This window comes from Dipodomys merriami, unplaced genomic scaffold, assembly GCF_024711535.1.
Source record: "Dipodomys merriami isolate MVZ:Mamm:240054 unplaced genomic scaffold, mDipMer1.0.p SCAF_11, whole genome shotgun sequence".
Classification (NCBI taxonomy): Eukaryota; Metazoa; Chordata; class Mammalia; order Rodentia; family Heteromyidae; genus Dipodomys; species Dipodomys merriami.
Window position 1 is genome coordinate 18,771,404 of NW_027202382.1, and position 14,893 is coordinate 18,786,296.

Here is a 14,893-nt window from a genome sequence, read left to right on the forward strand (position 1 = left end):
TTTGTTATTATAAATGGTAATTGGGAGTCTTTAATAAAGATGCTTGTTTAGACTACTTACCCAGTCATCTGGTAGGTCTGCAGTGAGGTCCACAAATTTGTGTTAACAACGAGCTTGTCAGCATTCAAAAGACCTCATCATTTTCTGAGCACAAGGTGATAAGGGTAGGAGCTGGAATCCACGGCTTGTGAGGTGAATAAGAAATAAATCTGCTGTGTTCAGCTGCCAAGATTTCAGAGCTGGGAGCCGAGCATCAGTTCTGTATCCTCATACCTGAAAGTTACTTCCTTCACGTCAGAACTTCGTGGGGAACCTCTGCCCACCAGCAGGGGGGAGCTTAGGAGCCCAGCATTTGGGACCTAAAGGTTCAGTTCTTGCAGTCGAACCTCACTCGAAGCCCAGCTATCTGTCTGTCTATCCAGCAGCGAAGTTGTGCTAGGCAGGTTATTTCTCTACACTGAACCTTAGCTACTTCCTTTGTGGGGAAAGTGGGGCCAGTAATTTCCAAAGGTGAAAACTGAATAAGGAGTATTCAGCTCTCCTTTGCTTATAAAGCCCCAGCCACTGAGTGGGCTTGGTGTTCTGAGCTTATTCAGGACTTTGTAACTAAATTATCTTCGGGGTTTTTTTTTTCCTGTGAAGTAAATCTTTTCTGTGTGTGGGGGGGTCTTATTTCTCTCCAGCCTGAAGAAGCAAATGTTGAACCCCTAAACATACCTCCAACTTCCTCTCCCTTTGAGGACACGGAGCTTTCTGGTGAACCCATGCCAGAGGGGACCCCAGAAACCAACATGAGCATCATCACTCCACACAGCATCCCTGAGCAAGGCAAGTGGTGCTTTTCATAGTGACTACTGTGTGTCCAGGTGGGCCAGGTCATCGGGTCACATAAAACCTCATATCTCACCTTTCTTCCATCCTCCAAGAAAGAAGGTGTGTGTGTGTGTGTGTGTGTGTGTGTGTGTGTGTGTGTGTGTGTGTGTGTGTGTGTGTGTGTGTGTGTGTGTGTGTGTGTGTGTGTGTGTGTTGCACACGCATGCATGCACGTGTGTGATCTCCAGATCTCAGCGTCCTGAGTAGCAAGGATTACAGGCATGAGCCACGGGCACCTGGTTAAGAAAGAAATTATAATGGTCCTCATCTAATAGGATGAACTAAATCACAAAGAAGAAAGTAACCCAGCCAATACTACATAGCCTATAAATGGCACTGGATCTCACATACCTGAACTTTTTTTTTTTGCTTTTATTTTATTTTATTTTTTATTGTGAAAATACTGTACAGAGGGGTTACAATTACATGGGCAAGGTAATGAGTACATTTCTTATCAAGCATTGTTGCCTCCTCCTTTGTTTCCCCTTCCCATCCCTTGCCATCCTCCCCCCCCACCCCCCCCCACCGTACCTGAACTTTTAACTTCCAGATTCCACTTCTCCTGGGGTTTTATGGAGAAGTGTGTAAGAATCATAATTGTTAATTGAATACCATCTCAACAGCAACTCTCCTAGTTGTCAGCCACTATTTTCTAGGCAGAAAACCGGGCCCTTGGAAAGAGTAAATGACATGCCCACAGCATGCAGCCTAAGGCTTGGCATGACACCAGAATCCCCACTCATTCTGATCCTTAGAGGATCAGGTCAGATAGCTGATGGCCAGAAACGGACAGGGACCGCTCTAGTCACCCAGCAGGTCCGTGGCAACTCTGGGAGGAGAGCAAGTCCCCTGGCTTCTCAACGAGGGCTCTGACCTCTGCCTGCTGGCCTGTCTGTGCAGAGAACCATTAGCAAAAGCCCGGTCGTCCTGGACATGGTTTATGAATAGCTGATACTCTTCTCTTAGGTGGACTTGGGATCTTAAAATGAAAGGCAAGGAGCGGCAGAGCTGTGGGGCTGGGTTGAGGGCTTCACTAGTGCGAGGGAGCAAGATCTGAATGAGAGCTGGGACTCAGACCCTAGCACAGCTCCTCTGTACTTGGGGGTGAACCTTCCTCTCTACCCAGTGGACAAATGGCCAGAGGGAAACCCTGGAGCTAGCTGAAACCTTCCTCTACTTTGTGTTGTGCAAACAATCCATCCAGATGGTGGGAAGAAAAGAGCCTGTACTCCTTTGTCCTAGCTAGGACAATATTTGTTCTATACCTTTTCCCAGAGAGCATCTACCCAGAGGGTCAGGATTCAGGGCTGGGACTTAACAGCTGTTTTCTCAGCACCCCCTGGTGGTCACAGTTTTCTGTTTTTTGTTTTTTTGGGGGGTCCAGTAGTGGGGCCTGAACTCTGGGCCTGGGCACTGTCCCTCAGCTCTTCAGCTCAAGGCTAGTGCTCTACCACTTGAGCCACATCGCCGCTTCCGGCTTTTTTGTCTGCTTATGTGGTGCTGAGGAATCGAACCCAGGACTTCATGCATGCAAGGCAAGCACTCTACCATTGAGCCACCTTCTCAGCCCCAGTGGTCACAGTTTAAAAGATATGAGCATGCGCTGATAGTCTTGTCCATAGGGTGGATGTGTTTGAGTGTTTGAGGATCTGACCTGGATACAGTGCCCCTCCCAGCCACTACACTCTGTGGGACCATATTCTCCTGCAGAATGGAATTAAGAAAAGAAAACAAGCCAGGTGCCGATAGCTCACGCCTGTAATCCTAGCTACTCAGGAGGCTGAGATCTGAGGATCACAGTTCAAAGCCAGCCCAGGCAGGAAAGTCCATGAGACTCTTATCTCCATTAAACCACTCAGAAAACTGGAAGTGGCACTGTGGCTCAAGCAGTAGAGCACTCGCCTTGAGCTGAAGAGCTGAGAGACAGCACCCAGGCCCAGAGTTTAAGCCCCATGACTGACCAAAAAAAAAGAAAAGAAAAGAAAAAAAAGAAAATAATAATGATAATAGTAATATAATGTGTTAAAGTGCTGATCAGAGCAGGATCTCTGCTGTGGGATGCTAGTGAGGAAGCTGAGAAAATGTGGCATCAAATCTTGACCAGGTCCACCAGCAGCCAGGTGGTGTGTGAGGTCCTTGTAGGGAGGACCAGTAATCATCCTAGCAGGGGAGTCTGTGTGGACACACTTGACTTGGTGCCCAGCCACCATGCTTAATGCCTTTCCTTCTTCCTTGCTTTAGGACTTCATTTTCTTAATTGCAAAAGGAATTCATGCATGTGGTAGTAATTTAATCACTATGCAGTTGTAGGAACAACAACAAGATAATAATTTTCTCTTTTTCCACTCCTATCATCTGGAAGAAACCAGTATGAACCAGTGTGGTTTGGCCAAGTGGATATATAAATGTATAGACACACAAACGTACACATGTACATGTTAATAATTGTTATGTGGTAATGCACATGTTATTGAGTATGTGTATATAACAATGATAAAACATATACCCTCACGTGCACTTTTTTCTTGTTTTACAAATACAGAGCCACAATGACAACAAATATCTATTACTTGCTTTCTGTCTGCCAGGGATTTCATTTATAGTTTTCTTGAACAAACAAATCCTCCTGATTAATAATCCTCAAAACAATCCTAGGAGTTAGGAAGTGATCTCCCATTTGTAAAGGCAGAGCATTAGGTGCAGGCTAAACAACTTGCCCATAGCATGGTTACTATTCCAGGAAGTGGAAAGCAGGGTTCTAGCCAGGGAGGAAGTGCCAAAGCCCAGGATGGAAACCACCAGGACTATCTATAACTTTGCCATGTTGTTCTACAGCTTGGTTTTTCCCCTCCATTCCTACATTACAGTAGTACAGACATCTCTCCAAATGTGTAGGTGAAGAGAGACTTCACACTTCTCCAAGGCTGTGAAATGTAGTTACTAATTTCAGAATGCTGTCTTCCTCTAGGGTCTGGGGAGATCCTGAATGACACACTAGAGGGGGTTCACCCTGTGGATGGTGACCCTATTCCTGACATGGGCTCAGGGAGTGGGGCCTTCCTTGATGCCACTGAGGAGCAGGTGAGTGTATGATAAATTTCATTTGGTGAGTCCATGTGGACTTGTTCACTTGTTTCCAACTTGATGGTGACTTTCATTGGGCACCATAGACAACCTGAGGTTTTAGCTGAATCTCACCGACAGTGACTCTGTCTTGGTGATAGACCACAGCCCCCTCAGCCACTGGGTTCTATCTTCAAGAGAGAACCTTTAACTGCAGGTGTGTCAGTGCTATTGTGTAGAACCTCACAGTTTGAGGCCAGCCCAGGTGTAAAAGTTTGTGAGACTCCATCTCAACCAGCACAAAGGCTGGGTACAGTGGCGAGCACCTGTCATTCCCTGTGACATGGGGAAGGCAAGTAGGATAACAGACCAGGCTGGCCGAATATAAAGCAAAACTCTATGTTGGAAATAACCAACATAAAGAAGTGAAAGGAAGAATAACTCAAGCGGTAGAGAGCCAGCCTGGCAAGCCTGAGTTCAATCCCCCTCCCCTCCCCATAGTGCTTCACATATGTAGGCACTTGCAGACTCTGTGTGTGTGTGTGTGTGTGTGTGTGTGTGTGTGTGTGTGTGTGTGTGTGTGTGTGTGTGTGTGTGTGTGTGTGTGTGTGTGTGTGTGTGTGTGTGTGTGTGTGTGTGTGTGTGTGTGTGTGTGTGTGTGTGTGTGTGTGTGTGTGTGTGTGTGTGTGTGTGTGTGTGTGTGTCTTTGGGCTAAGTCCACTTCAAGATGGACTTAGCCAGTGCCCCTTGGAGGGGTTAGAGCTTGTGGATTCTCAGTTAAACAACTTCAGACTGGTCTCCTCCCAATCCTCTCTCTCCCCTTGGGACCTGCATGCTCCAGCTTCTGCCTTTGTTCTTCCTGTGAGAATTATAGGGCCGTCCTTGTGTCTCCTAACTCCCCAATGGATTCATTGCAGTTCACCAGATGGTGTGTAGTGGTGGGTAGGGAGTTGGAAAGCCACAACACATTGGAGATTCTCCACAAAGGAATTCTTCCTCGCCAAGCACTCCAGCCACAGTGAATACTGTGAATCTCTTTAGTGCCCAGAGGCAGGAGGTGGACCACAGCCAGTGACCTGTGTCTTAGCTGGCCTCTAAGCAGCTAATGGCCATGTCCTTCAACATGTGGAAGTTACCAGTGCTTGTAGAATTCTACTTGCCCTTGGGGGCCGTGCTAACCTTGAGTCACTGGGAGTCTCATTTACTATCCTGAGATATCACCTTCTATTTTGGTGGACAGTAAGTCTACATGTACTTGACAGGTTATTATGAAAAAGGGTTCTGAAATCAGTTAAGGCTGAAAACGTTTCCTTCTACACCTTTGTATAGGCTCTGAGAAGTCCTGCAATAAGGAGATCCACCCTCCTTTGATTACTGTCATGTATTTAGCATCTAAAGGAGATATTTATTTTTTTGTAGTATAGGAGCTCAGAGCCTTGCATTTGCTAGACAGACACTCTATCACTGAGCTATGCCTCTAGGTCATGCTGTTTATTTTTGAGCTAGAGTCTTTCTACCCTGATGTAGCTGGGATGACACTTTGCGCTTTTCTGGGGAGCTGCAGACTTTTCTATTGGGCTGGCTTTGAACCACAGTCCTCCTGATCTCGGCCTCCCAAGTAGCTAGGTATGAGCCACTAGCACCTGACTTAGGAACTATTGTTTTTATTAAGTAATTAAACTAAAATGAGAAGACAGAAATAAACATGGTTGCCAAGGCTTCTCTATTCCCAGTCTCCTGTTTGCTGTGTAACCTTTGGAGAACCTGTTTGTGCATTGCTGAGGGGAAACTGAGTCACAAAGAAGCAGGCATGTTGGGATTAGCAGAGACTGAAGAAGACAAGTGCTGTCTACACATCTTCAAAGCACTATGGAGAGCAAAGTCATTGTCCATATGCATGGCTGGGATTTGGAGAGAGGGTGTGGGAGGTCCCTCCGGCCAGACAGAATGCACAGAGCTGGAGAGGGCTGGCTAGGGATGGGGTGGAGGCAATCACCAGAATGAGACAAAGCAAATAGGCTTCTCTACTGCTGTCTCTCTCTAAATCCTGGATTCTGTGGCCAGAGACTAGTATAGAACTGTGGTGACATCACAGACGTGGTGTACTTGAAGAAGCTATGGACATGCAGGCTGCTGGGGAGATGTCCAGTGCTCCATCCTCTCCCGTCACAGGCAAAGGACCAATGGCTGAGTGACTGGGTCTTTTCTTTCCAGGGATCAACAGCCACTACAGAAAAGGAAGCTACGGTGTCTGTCACCGATGCCCAAGCAGCAGAGGTTAGCAATGTGCCCACTGGGAGACTGATCCTGGCCATGTCTACCCAGAACCCAGGAGAAGTGGCAAGTCCAGTAAGTAGCTCAGTACATGCTCTGTTTTACCTGCACCAGGCATGAATCACCTGGTGGAAGTGGACACTGGCCTTCCTCATCTTCTATGGCACACTTTGGGGCTGAGTGTATGGGCACCGAGCGACTGGCTGAGGCATAGATTGCTTGTTCTGCAGACATTTGCCACATACTTCATTTGGAACTGGTGGATAGACTTAGTTCTGAAAGACATGAACCACTGTTAGAAGGACAGGGTGGAAGCCACTTTCTATGATCTGGGAGCACTATGAGTCAATGGTGCACACCTGTAATCCTAGCTATGATGAGGAGATTACAGTTTAAAGCCAACCCAGGCAGGAAAGCCTGCAAGGCTCTTATCTCCACTTAACTAACAAAATGATGGAAGTAGAGCCATGGCTTAAGAGCAAAACAATTGAAGGGACAGCACCCAGGCCTGAGTTCAAGCCCCAGTATGGGCTCCAAAGCCTTGGGCGTCAGGGCAATGGAAAGTCCACCTGGGTTGACTAGAGTAACTAGGGCAGGTGGAAGTGGGTGAAGATTCCATGAAGGGGAACAAGAGCAAAGGCCTGGAGATGTCACAGGGAATAAAGATGTACACTACACCACAGGGTCAGCTGTGAGCCTGGGGTTGGGGACCTGGGACAGGAGAAACTTCTGAGATGATTGAGGACTTTGGTGCCCTACTGAGAAGACCAAGAAGAGCCAGTAGAGGGGAAGGGCCACTGAAGGGCAGGAAACAAAGAAGAGATTGTACTGTGACTAAAACTCTAGAAAGAGCCCCTTGACTTCTGAGAGAGAGAGGAATGGGGGGGGGTCAGCCAGATTCAGGGGAAGGATTGGATTCTGTATTGGGGTCAGATTAGCTGTGGCTCTTAGGGCTTCTGGGGTGTGGTTGATCATGTCCAATCCTGCCCAGAGTCCTGGTGACTGGGGACTGGGAAGTGTACACTGACCTGTCAATGTGACTGGGTGACATCGGAGAGAGCAGTTTGGGGATGTGGAACAGCTGACAGTCGGGTGGTACCAGGTTATAGAGAGCAGAAAGCTCTAGAGTGCAAGCATGGGTGGGGCGGGGGCGGGGTGTGCTCCACACTGAGGGTGTTGTGCTGAGATTGGAGGTTGGAAGGGACAGCTGAGGGTGGCGGGAAGGAACGTGGATGAGGATTTGCAAGGGCCCAGGTTCTGCACCGATGCTGCTTAGAGGGCTGATCTTGGATGTGCATTGAGGCTACAGGAACGACAGGATACAAGTATTAAAGGTGCCTGGCTGGTCTGGCTCCCTCCTGCCTCAGCCCGGTAGCTCAGGGTCACATTCTGCTGACGTGGACTGCAGGGGTGTCTTTCTCTTCAGGTTCCAGAGAGTGAAGAAGGTGTAGCAACAGCAGCAGCAGGTGGGACCGAGTCATCCATCAGCACTGCAGGGGAAGCAGAGGCTGGCAGCATGCCTACTAGAGGGCTGGCTCTGTCCATGATCACACCAAGCCCTGAGGAAGAGACCACTCCGGTAAGAAGCAGGATGCACCAAGTAGAGCCTTCACAGAGCGTGAGGCTCACACTCAGCAAAGCCAGAGGAGGCTGCCTGCCTGGGGAGGGGCAGCTGGAGACAAGGGGCAAGTGGGAGGTGCTGGGTGGTATCCTGTGTTTGAAGGGAAGAGATGATGGAGTTGTAATGAGCTGTTAAGGAGGAGTGGGGCCTAGCAGAAAGAGCATGTGCCCAAACCTTCTCAGCCATGCATCTGGATATACGCACCTCAGAGAGCTGGGCCACTCTGTATGCTCAAACTAACTCACATCCCCACCTGGGTCCCACCTCATATGAATGAGACAACTCTAGCTGCCCGATGCAGAATTCTCTTTCCTCTTCCTTATGCCCCATTACATCTCATCAGGTATCAAGTCCTGTTGATCTTTCTTTTTTCTTTCTTTCTTCCTTTCTTTCTTTCTTTCTTTCTTTCTTTCTTTCTTTCTTTCTTTCTTTCTTTCTTTCTTTCTTTCTTTCTTTCTTTCTCTCTCTCTCTCTCTTTCTTTCTTTCTCAAATATTTTTATTATCTGTAAATACTTATACAAAGGAGTTGTCATTCAACAAAGCAGCCTATGAATACAGTGCATCTTGATCAATATCACTCATCATTCTCCTCCACTCCTCTCAACACCCCCCTCCTCATTTTTCTTCCATTTTTAGGACATGTATTGAATTTTTTGGCCATTTAACAGAGCAGTTTGTGTGTACAGTGTATCTTGATCTGTGCCATCCCGTCAACATCTTCACCTCCCTGCAACCAACCCCTCCCTTTATTTTTCTTAATAATTTTGTGAGGTGTGTACAATGCATTATTGACTGTTTTCTTCCCAGCTTCCCACCCTTATTCATCTACCCTGCTCCCCTTGGCCCCACCCTCCCTCCATAATACTGGTAGAAAAAGCCTGTCTGGGTGTCAGCTCTCTGCTTGGGAGTTTCCTATCACCCCACCTTGCAGACCCAGGTGCCCCCCACCCCCCCAACCCCCGTGGAGAATCCTGGCGGGGTCTGGCTGGCCAGCCTTGCTGACCCCATCTCTCTCCTGTCCTGGTACTTCAGGCTTCCGTTCGGACCTTTCCATCTCTGAGAAGGCCTCTTCCCCTCTTGTCTGAAGTCTTGCCATGCACAGAGCCTCCCCTGCTCCCCTCCCCTCCATTCTTTCCTAGCCTTCAGAGTGAGCTCAAGTGCTACTTCCTCAGGAAGGCGTCATCTTGGGTGTGAAGGCGCCGCATCCTTGTCCTTGGAAGGCCTTGTCATCATTGTAACTTACCATGAACTTGGTCACTAGTTGGCTCCCTAGCAGAGTGTGAGTTCTCAGTAAGGACGGGGCTTTCAGAGCCATGTTCTGACAAGTAGCAGAAACCAAATGCCTTGCAGGATGGATTTGTGGAGCATGGTCTGGCCCTGCCAGATCCACAGCCCTGCCTTCTGGTTCATCCACACACATCTCTCCAGTCTGTGTTAGTGGACAGGCTGTGTCCCAGCTCTCTTCTAGCGTCTGCACAGGGATGGGACAGGACAGGAGGAGGACATTCATTACCCATCACCAGTCATCTCCTGGCTGTTGGCAGTTATGAATGATTTCAGAGAACTAACTAGGCTTTGGGGATTTGCTGTTTGTTTTGTTTTGCTTTAAAAAACTTTTTTATTGTTATCATAAAGGTGATGTACAGAGGGTTACAGTTAACATAAGTCAGGTAAAGAGCACATTTCTTTTTGGACCATGTTACCCCTTCCCTTGCTCTCTCCCAGTTTTTCCCTCCCATCCTGACCCACAAGTTGTATAGTTCATTTTCAACCTAGCATTTAGGGAGTACCTCTGCTGCATTCATTCACCCATTGTCCTTCCATTTCTGTGCTCCCTCCTTCTCTCTCAAAGATAGATAGATGAACAAATAGGACAAAAAAAAAATGAAACAAAACAGCAACAAAGGGAAAAAAAACCTCTTGTTTCCATTTCCTGGTTTCAAAAAATGTTATTTTATATACTCAGGTGCACATAGGCATGTGTCTTTTGTTCCTCTCCTAAGAGTATACTTTACTTTCTAAAAATAGACTCTTACTATGTGATTCAGACTGGCCTCAAACTCCTGGTTTGCCTGAGTACTGGAATTACAGGTGTGTGTCACCATACCTAACTCTCCCTTTTCTTCTTTAAAGACAAAGCAATTGTAACAGGGTGTGAAACTAAGGCTCATGTTCCAGTTCCACCAAGTCTTAAATGAATAGAAACTAGAACTTACTAGGATGAGCTAAAGGGCTACCTGTAGAGATTGTAATCCCTCCACTAGAAGAAGTATGCCAACTATGACCTGATAAGCTCCAGGCAGAGCCGTGCCCCGCAGAGCCCCTAGATGTGGGCTGGGGGTACCCTGAGAAGTGCATTCTGACCCAGAGCCCCAGCGGCCTGTGTGTGAAGGCATAGTTATCTTTCAGTGAGCAAAGGGAAGGAAATGAAGGAGCTGCCTGCTAGCTGGTGGCCCCTGTGTGTCCCTGTGGTCACGGGCATGCCCAGCTTCAGTGGCACCATTCCTTATGCTTGTTTTATTCCAGGTTCCAGGTGGTGAGGTAGGTTTAACAACAGCTACAACCTCACCAGAAGTACCACTCAGCACCGTGGAGGAAGAAGAAGCTAGTGGGGACCCCACGGATGGCCCGACTGCCTTCACACTCCCACCCACCCCTGGACAAACAATCACCTCTGTAAGTGTCAGATAGCACCCTCTGTGGCTCAGGGGAGAGAGGGGTCAGCACCCTGGGAGCAGAGCAAGTATTGGCCTCCTCAGAGGCGCAACAGGCCTTGATGCAAGGTGTCAGCTGGGAATGAAGCATGACAGAAGCGGGTCGGACAATGGGTGTTGTCCCAACCTACTGCCTCTCAGCTTTGTCTAAGAACTTTCTGAGAGATGAGTGGTCCAAAGGTGGTAGGGGAGGGGTGTCTAGGAGCAGAGCCCAGAGCAGATGGATTTCTACAGGTTTCAGATTGTACTTCTCAAATATGCTGGGGGTGATGCTGGGTAAAAAGGGTTTTGAGCCAGATACTGGTAGCTCACACCTGTAATCCTAGCTACTCAAGAGGCTGAGATCTGAAGATGGCGGTTTGAAGCTCCCTTAGAGAAGAAAATCTGTGAGACTCTTTAATTAATCACCAAAAAGCCAGAAGTGAAGTTGTGGTTCTAGTGGTAGAGCACTAGTCAGGAGGAAAAAAAAAAAGCTCAAGGACAGCACCTAGGCCCAGAGTTCAAGCCCCAGGACCAGCACAAAAAAGTGTTTTGACACCAGGTTGGTACCACAGAAATGTCACATCCACAGCTCCTCAGCCTCATGGCTCCCCCATGGCTCTCCTTTTCAGGCACCTCTTGATGGAGACATGGCTACAGCTTCCACAGAGAAGATTGAGGAGGAGGGGTCAGGTGGCATGTCCCCCCCTGGGCCACTGCTCCCCACTCCCACGGTGGCTCCTGAGAGACAAGTCACTATGGTGAGTGGCCTGGAAGTATAAAGTCGTGACTGGCAGGTTCACAGGGGTGGGAACGGCTAGCGCCTGGCCTTCGTAGAGGTGGACATATGAAAGCCTTCAACCTGGGGACACTGGAGGAGACTGCAATTGGGGAAGGAAAAGCAAAAAGTGAACATCATCTAGCTACTCAGGAGGCTGAGATCTGAGGATTGCAGTTCAAAGCCAGCCCAGGCAGGAAAGTCTGTGAGACTTTTATCTCCACTAAACTATAAACCACCAAAATTCTCTAGAAGTTGAGCTATGGTAGAGTGCTAGCCTTAAGCAAAAGAAACTCAGGCCCTGAGTTCAAGCCTCAGGACTGGCAAAAACAATAAAAAATAAAAGGAGTAAAAATAAGAGAGCCTAGCTTCAGATCACAAACTGCCTTTTTCTTTCTCTCTTTCATTTCTCTTTCTTTCTCAGTCCTGAGATTTGAACTCAGGGCCTCTCATTTGCCTGTATTACTTGCTCATGGCTGGCACTCTATCACTTGAGCCATGCCTTTTATTCTCAATTTTTGGTGGTTAGTTTGGAAATGAAGCCACAACTCCACTTCTGGTTTCTTTGGCTGTTTAGTGGAGATAAGAGTCTCACAAACTTTCCAGCCCAAGCTAGCTTCAAATGATCTTCAGACTTTTCTGCCTGAGCTGACCTCAAACCTCAAGCTTCTGGCTTCCTGAGTGCCTGTGATTATAGGCCTGAGCCACTGGTACCTGCTCCAAGTTGCCCTTTTTCGTTCAAGTGAGATCTTCCTGTCAGGCAGCAATTGGAAGGATGCCACTCTGACCACAAGTTAGACACAGCAGGAACTGAAGGAGATGGGAGCATCTATGGGGACCCCTAAGGCCTGTAGCAAGGTTCCAGGATCCTGAGCTGCTGCTCTTTAAACTTGACCAAACCTTGGCTTAGAAACCTTGGCTTCTCTAAGCCTGTCTGTAGAGTAGAAGGGTTTGGAGTCAGGTCACAGGCTGTTTGCATCCTGCTGTTACACACTCTGGAGGTTATCACCACTTAAGAACATTCAGCTTTGTCTTTTAGAAAAAGGAAACCCAAAGCTAGGTATCAGTGGCACCTAGCTACTCAGGAGGTTGAGATCTGAGGACCAGGGTTCAAAGCCAGCCTGGGCAGAAAAGTCCATGAGACTCTGATCTCCAATAAACTCAGAAAAAGCTGGGAGTGGTGCTGTGGCTCCAGTGGTAGAGCGTTTACCTTGAGCACAAAGAGACTCAGAGACAGTGCACAGGCCCAAAGTTCAAGCCCCGGGACTACACACACACACACACACAAAAAAAAAAAAAATTGAAAAAAAGAAAAGAAAAAGAAAGAAAAAGAAAAAGGAAACCCAGAATGGATGAACCCAGGGGATGAAGTCACTCATCAATGGCGAATGAATACAGTTGTGAGGAAAGCCTCCCATTGGAGGACCAGGCCAAGTGCCTCAATTTCCCAAGCAACCTCTGGGTGTGAACACTGTGACAGTCAGGACTCATTCACTGCAGGGCTCCTGGCTGACAGAACAGAAGGGCTGCAGGGGAGATAGAACCCACTGGGAATCTTGAGTGTCCCTTGTCCAGTGGCCCAGCAGTCACCATATTGCTTCATATCTGCAGAGTTCCCCTTCACTCAGTCAGTGTATCCACGTGGTACCTCTGGGCCCTCAGTCCAGATCCTTACAGATATATATATATATATATGGAGTCCTTCCTGTCTCAGAGGAATTCAGTCTCAGGGGGTAGGAAATAAGTCATCTATGTGGCACTGGCATAATGATCTGATCCCATTCATACTGCCATCTTCTGGTGGGAGGTGACCATCTCCATTCTGGGCAAGGAAGTGGATTGGGGAGGCAGAGGCCCTGTCTACTGAGAGCCTGGGTTGTGTTATTTCCGGACTGCTGCCTGTGCAGCCCTTATACTTGAACTTCCTCACCCTTGTTTTCATCTGTAAGACCACGGTGTACCTAAAAGACCATCCATGAGAAGCAAGGAAGCAAGGGGGGCTTCAGGATGCTCCACTCTTGGGGTCCAGCCCCTCTGTTTTGTTTTGTTTTGGGGGGGTAGGGGGCGGTTCTTAGGAATGGTCCCTAATCTTTTGTGTTCCAGGCAAGTGCTCTACCACTTAAGCACAGCTCCACTTCTGGCTTCTTTGGTAGCTTAATGGAGATAAAAGTCACAAATTTATGGACTTTCCCTCCCGGGCTGACTTCAAATGCTGATCCTCAGATCTCAGCCTCCTGAGTAGCTAGGATTACAAACATGAACCACCAATGCCTAGCTTTCCACTGTCTTTTCATTTCTGTATCCTACCTTCTTTTTTTCTGGTTGCCATTGGTCTGTTAGTGACACTGCACTGAACCAGCCACCCTTGTATCCTTGTGTTTTCTACTTTTCAAAGTTGGCCTGGTGGAGCCAGCTAAGGCTGTAGGGGGCTGGGGGTTTAGTGCTTCTGGGAAACTATCCACATACATAACAATTACAAAACTGCATTTTAATAAATTAACCATCATAAAACTGTAACCAGAAACTTTTTGTTCTAGAATTCCATCCTAATGAAGTGTGATATGTAAAAAAAAAAAAAGTTTTGTTCACAAGGATGTTAATCTTAATATTGTCCATAATAGAGAAAAATTGGGCATGATTTAATTAGCCAACAATAGGAGATTTATTAAATTAAGGCAGAGATTTATTAAATTAAGGCATATTCAAATAATGCAACATTATGCAGCTATTAACTTACTCTTATTAGTATTTAACTTGCCTTATTATGTGTTGTAAAAGAAGCTAGTTCCAAACATGAGTATGTTGTGTGGTCTTGACTTTTTATAAACATACACATGTGAAAACCCTAGAAGAAAATTTCCTCCCCTTCCCAAATGTTAGCAGTTGTTAACATGGTGGAACTCTGGGAAGTTGGTAAGTTCTTAATGTATTGTGTGTGCACGTGTGTGTGCATGCACGTGCATGTGTGTGTGTGTGCTGGTCAGAAGCTGGAAGCTCTCCTTCAACTTTTTTGTTCAAAGCTGGCATTCTACCATTTGAGCTACAGCTCTATTTCCAACTCTTTTGTTGGTTAACTGGAAATAAGAGTCTCAGAGACTTTCCCATCTGGGCTAGCTTTGAACCATGATCCTCAGATTATAGCCTCCTGATTAGTTAGGATTACAGGCATGAGTCACTGGTCTTAATGCATTTTGAAAACCATTTTTCCAAACTATTGCTTCTATGGTTTGGAAACCTGATAACTTTTACAATAGTTATTAAAAATGTTTTGACTGTTATTATAAAGGTGATGTAAGGAGGGGTTACAGTTACATAAGTCAGGTAAAGAGTACCTTTCTTTTTGGACCACGTCACACCTTCCTTTGCTCTCCCAGTCTCCTGCATGCTAAGCAAGTGTTCTTCCATGGAGCTACACTTCAGCCTCATGATAGGTGTTTTTTGGTTTTTTTTTTTAATCTCTTTGAAGGGGAGGGTAGAGAGTTGAGACAAGAGGGAGAGGAAGGGAGGAATGAATACGCATGCAAGGTGGCATCCTGCACATAACTTTAGGAATTTAGTTCCAGAAAAGTGTTTTGAAAATGTCCTTTACA

The 14,893-nt window shown here is 47.0% G+C and overlaps 1 protein-coding gene across 1 annotated transcript in view; it reads left to right on the forward strand.

Moving 5' to 3' along the window:
* The window catches only part of Col15a1 (collagen type XV alpha 1 chain), a 94,831-nt gene that overhangs the window by 38,167 nt on the left and 41,771 nt on the right, over window positions 1–14,893 (forward strand). Inside the window, exons 6-11 of the mRNA XM_070010567.1 lie at window positions 684–828; window positions 3,842–3,954; window positions 6,151–6,285; window positions 7,637–7,789; window positions 10,359–10,508; window positions 11,158–11,286. Coding sequence (XP_069866668.1) covers window positions 684–828; window positions 3,842–3,954; window positions 6,151–6,285; window positions 7,637–7,789; window positions 10,359–10,508; window positions 11,158–11,286 — 825 coding nt within the window. The remainder of the gene's footprint in view (window positions 1–683; window positions 829–3,841; window positions 3,955–6,150; window positions 6,286–7,636; window positions 7,790–10,358; window positions 10,509–11,157; window positions 11,287–14,893) is intronic.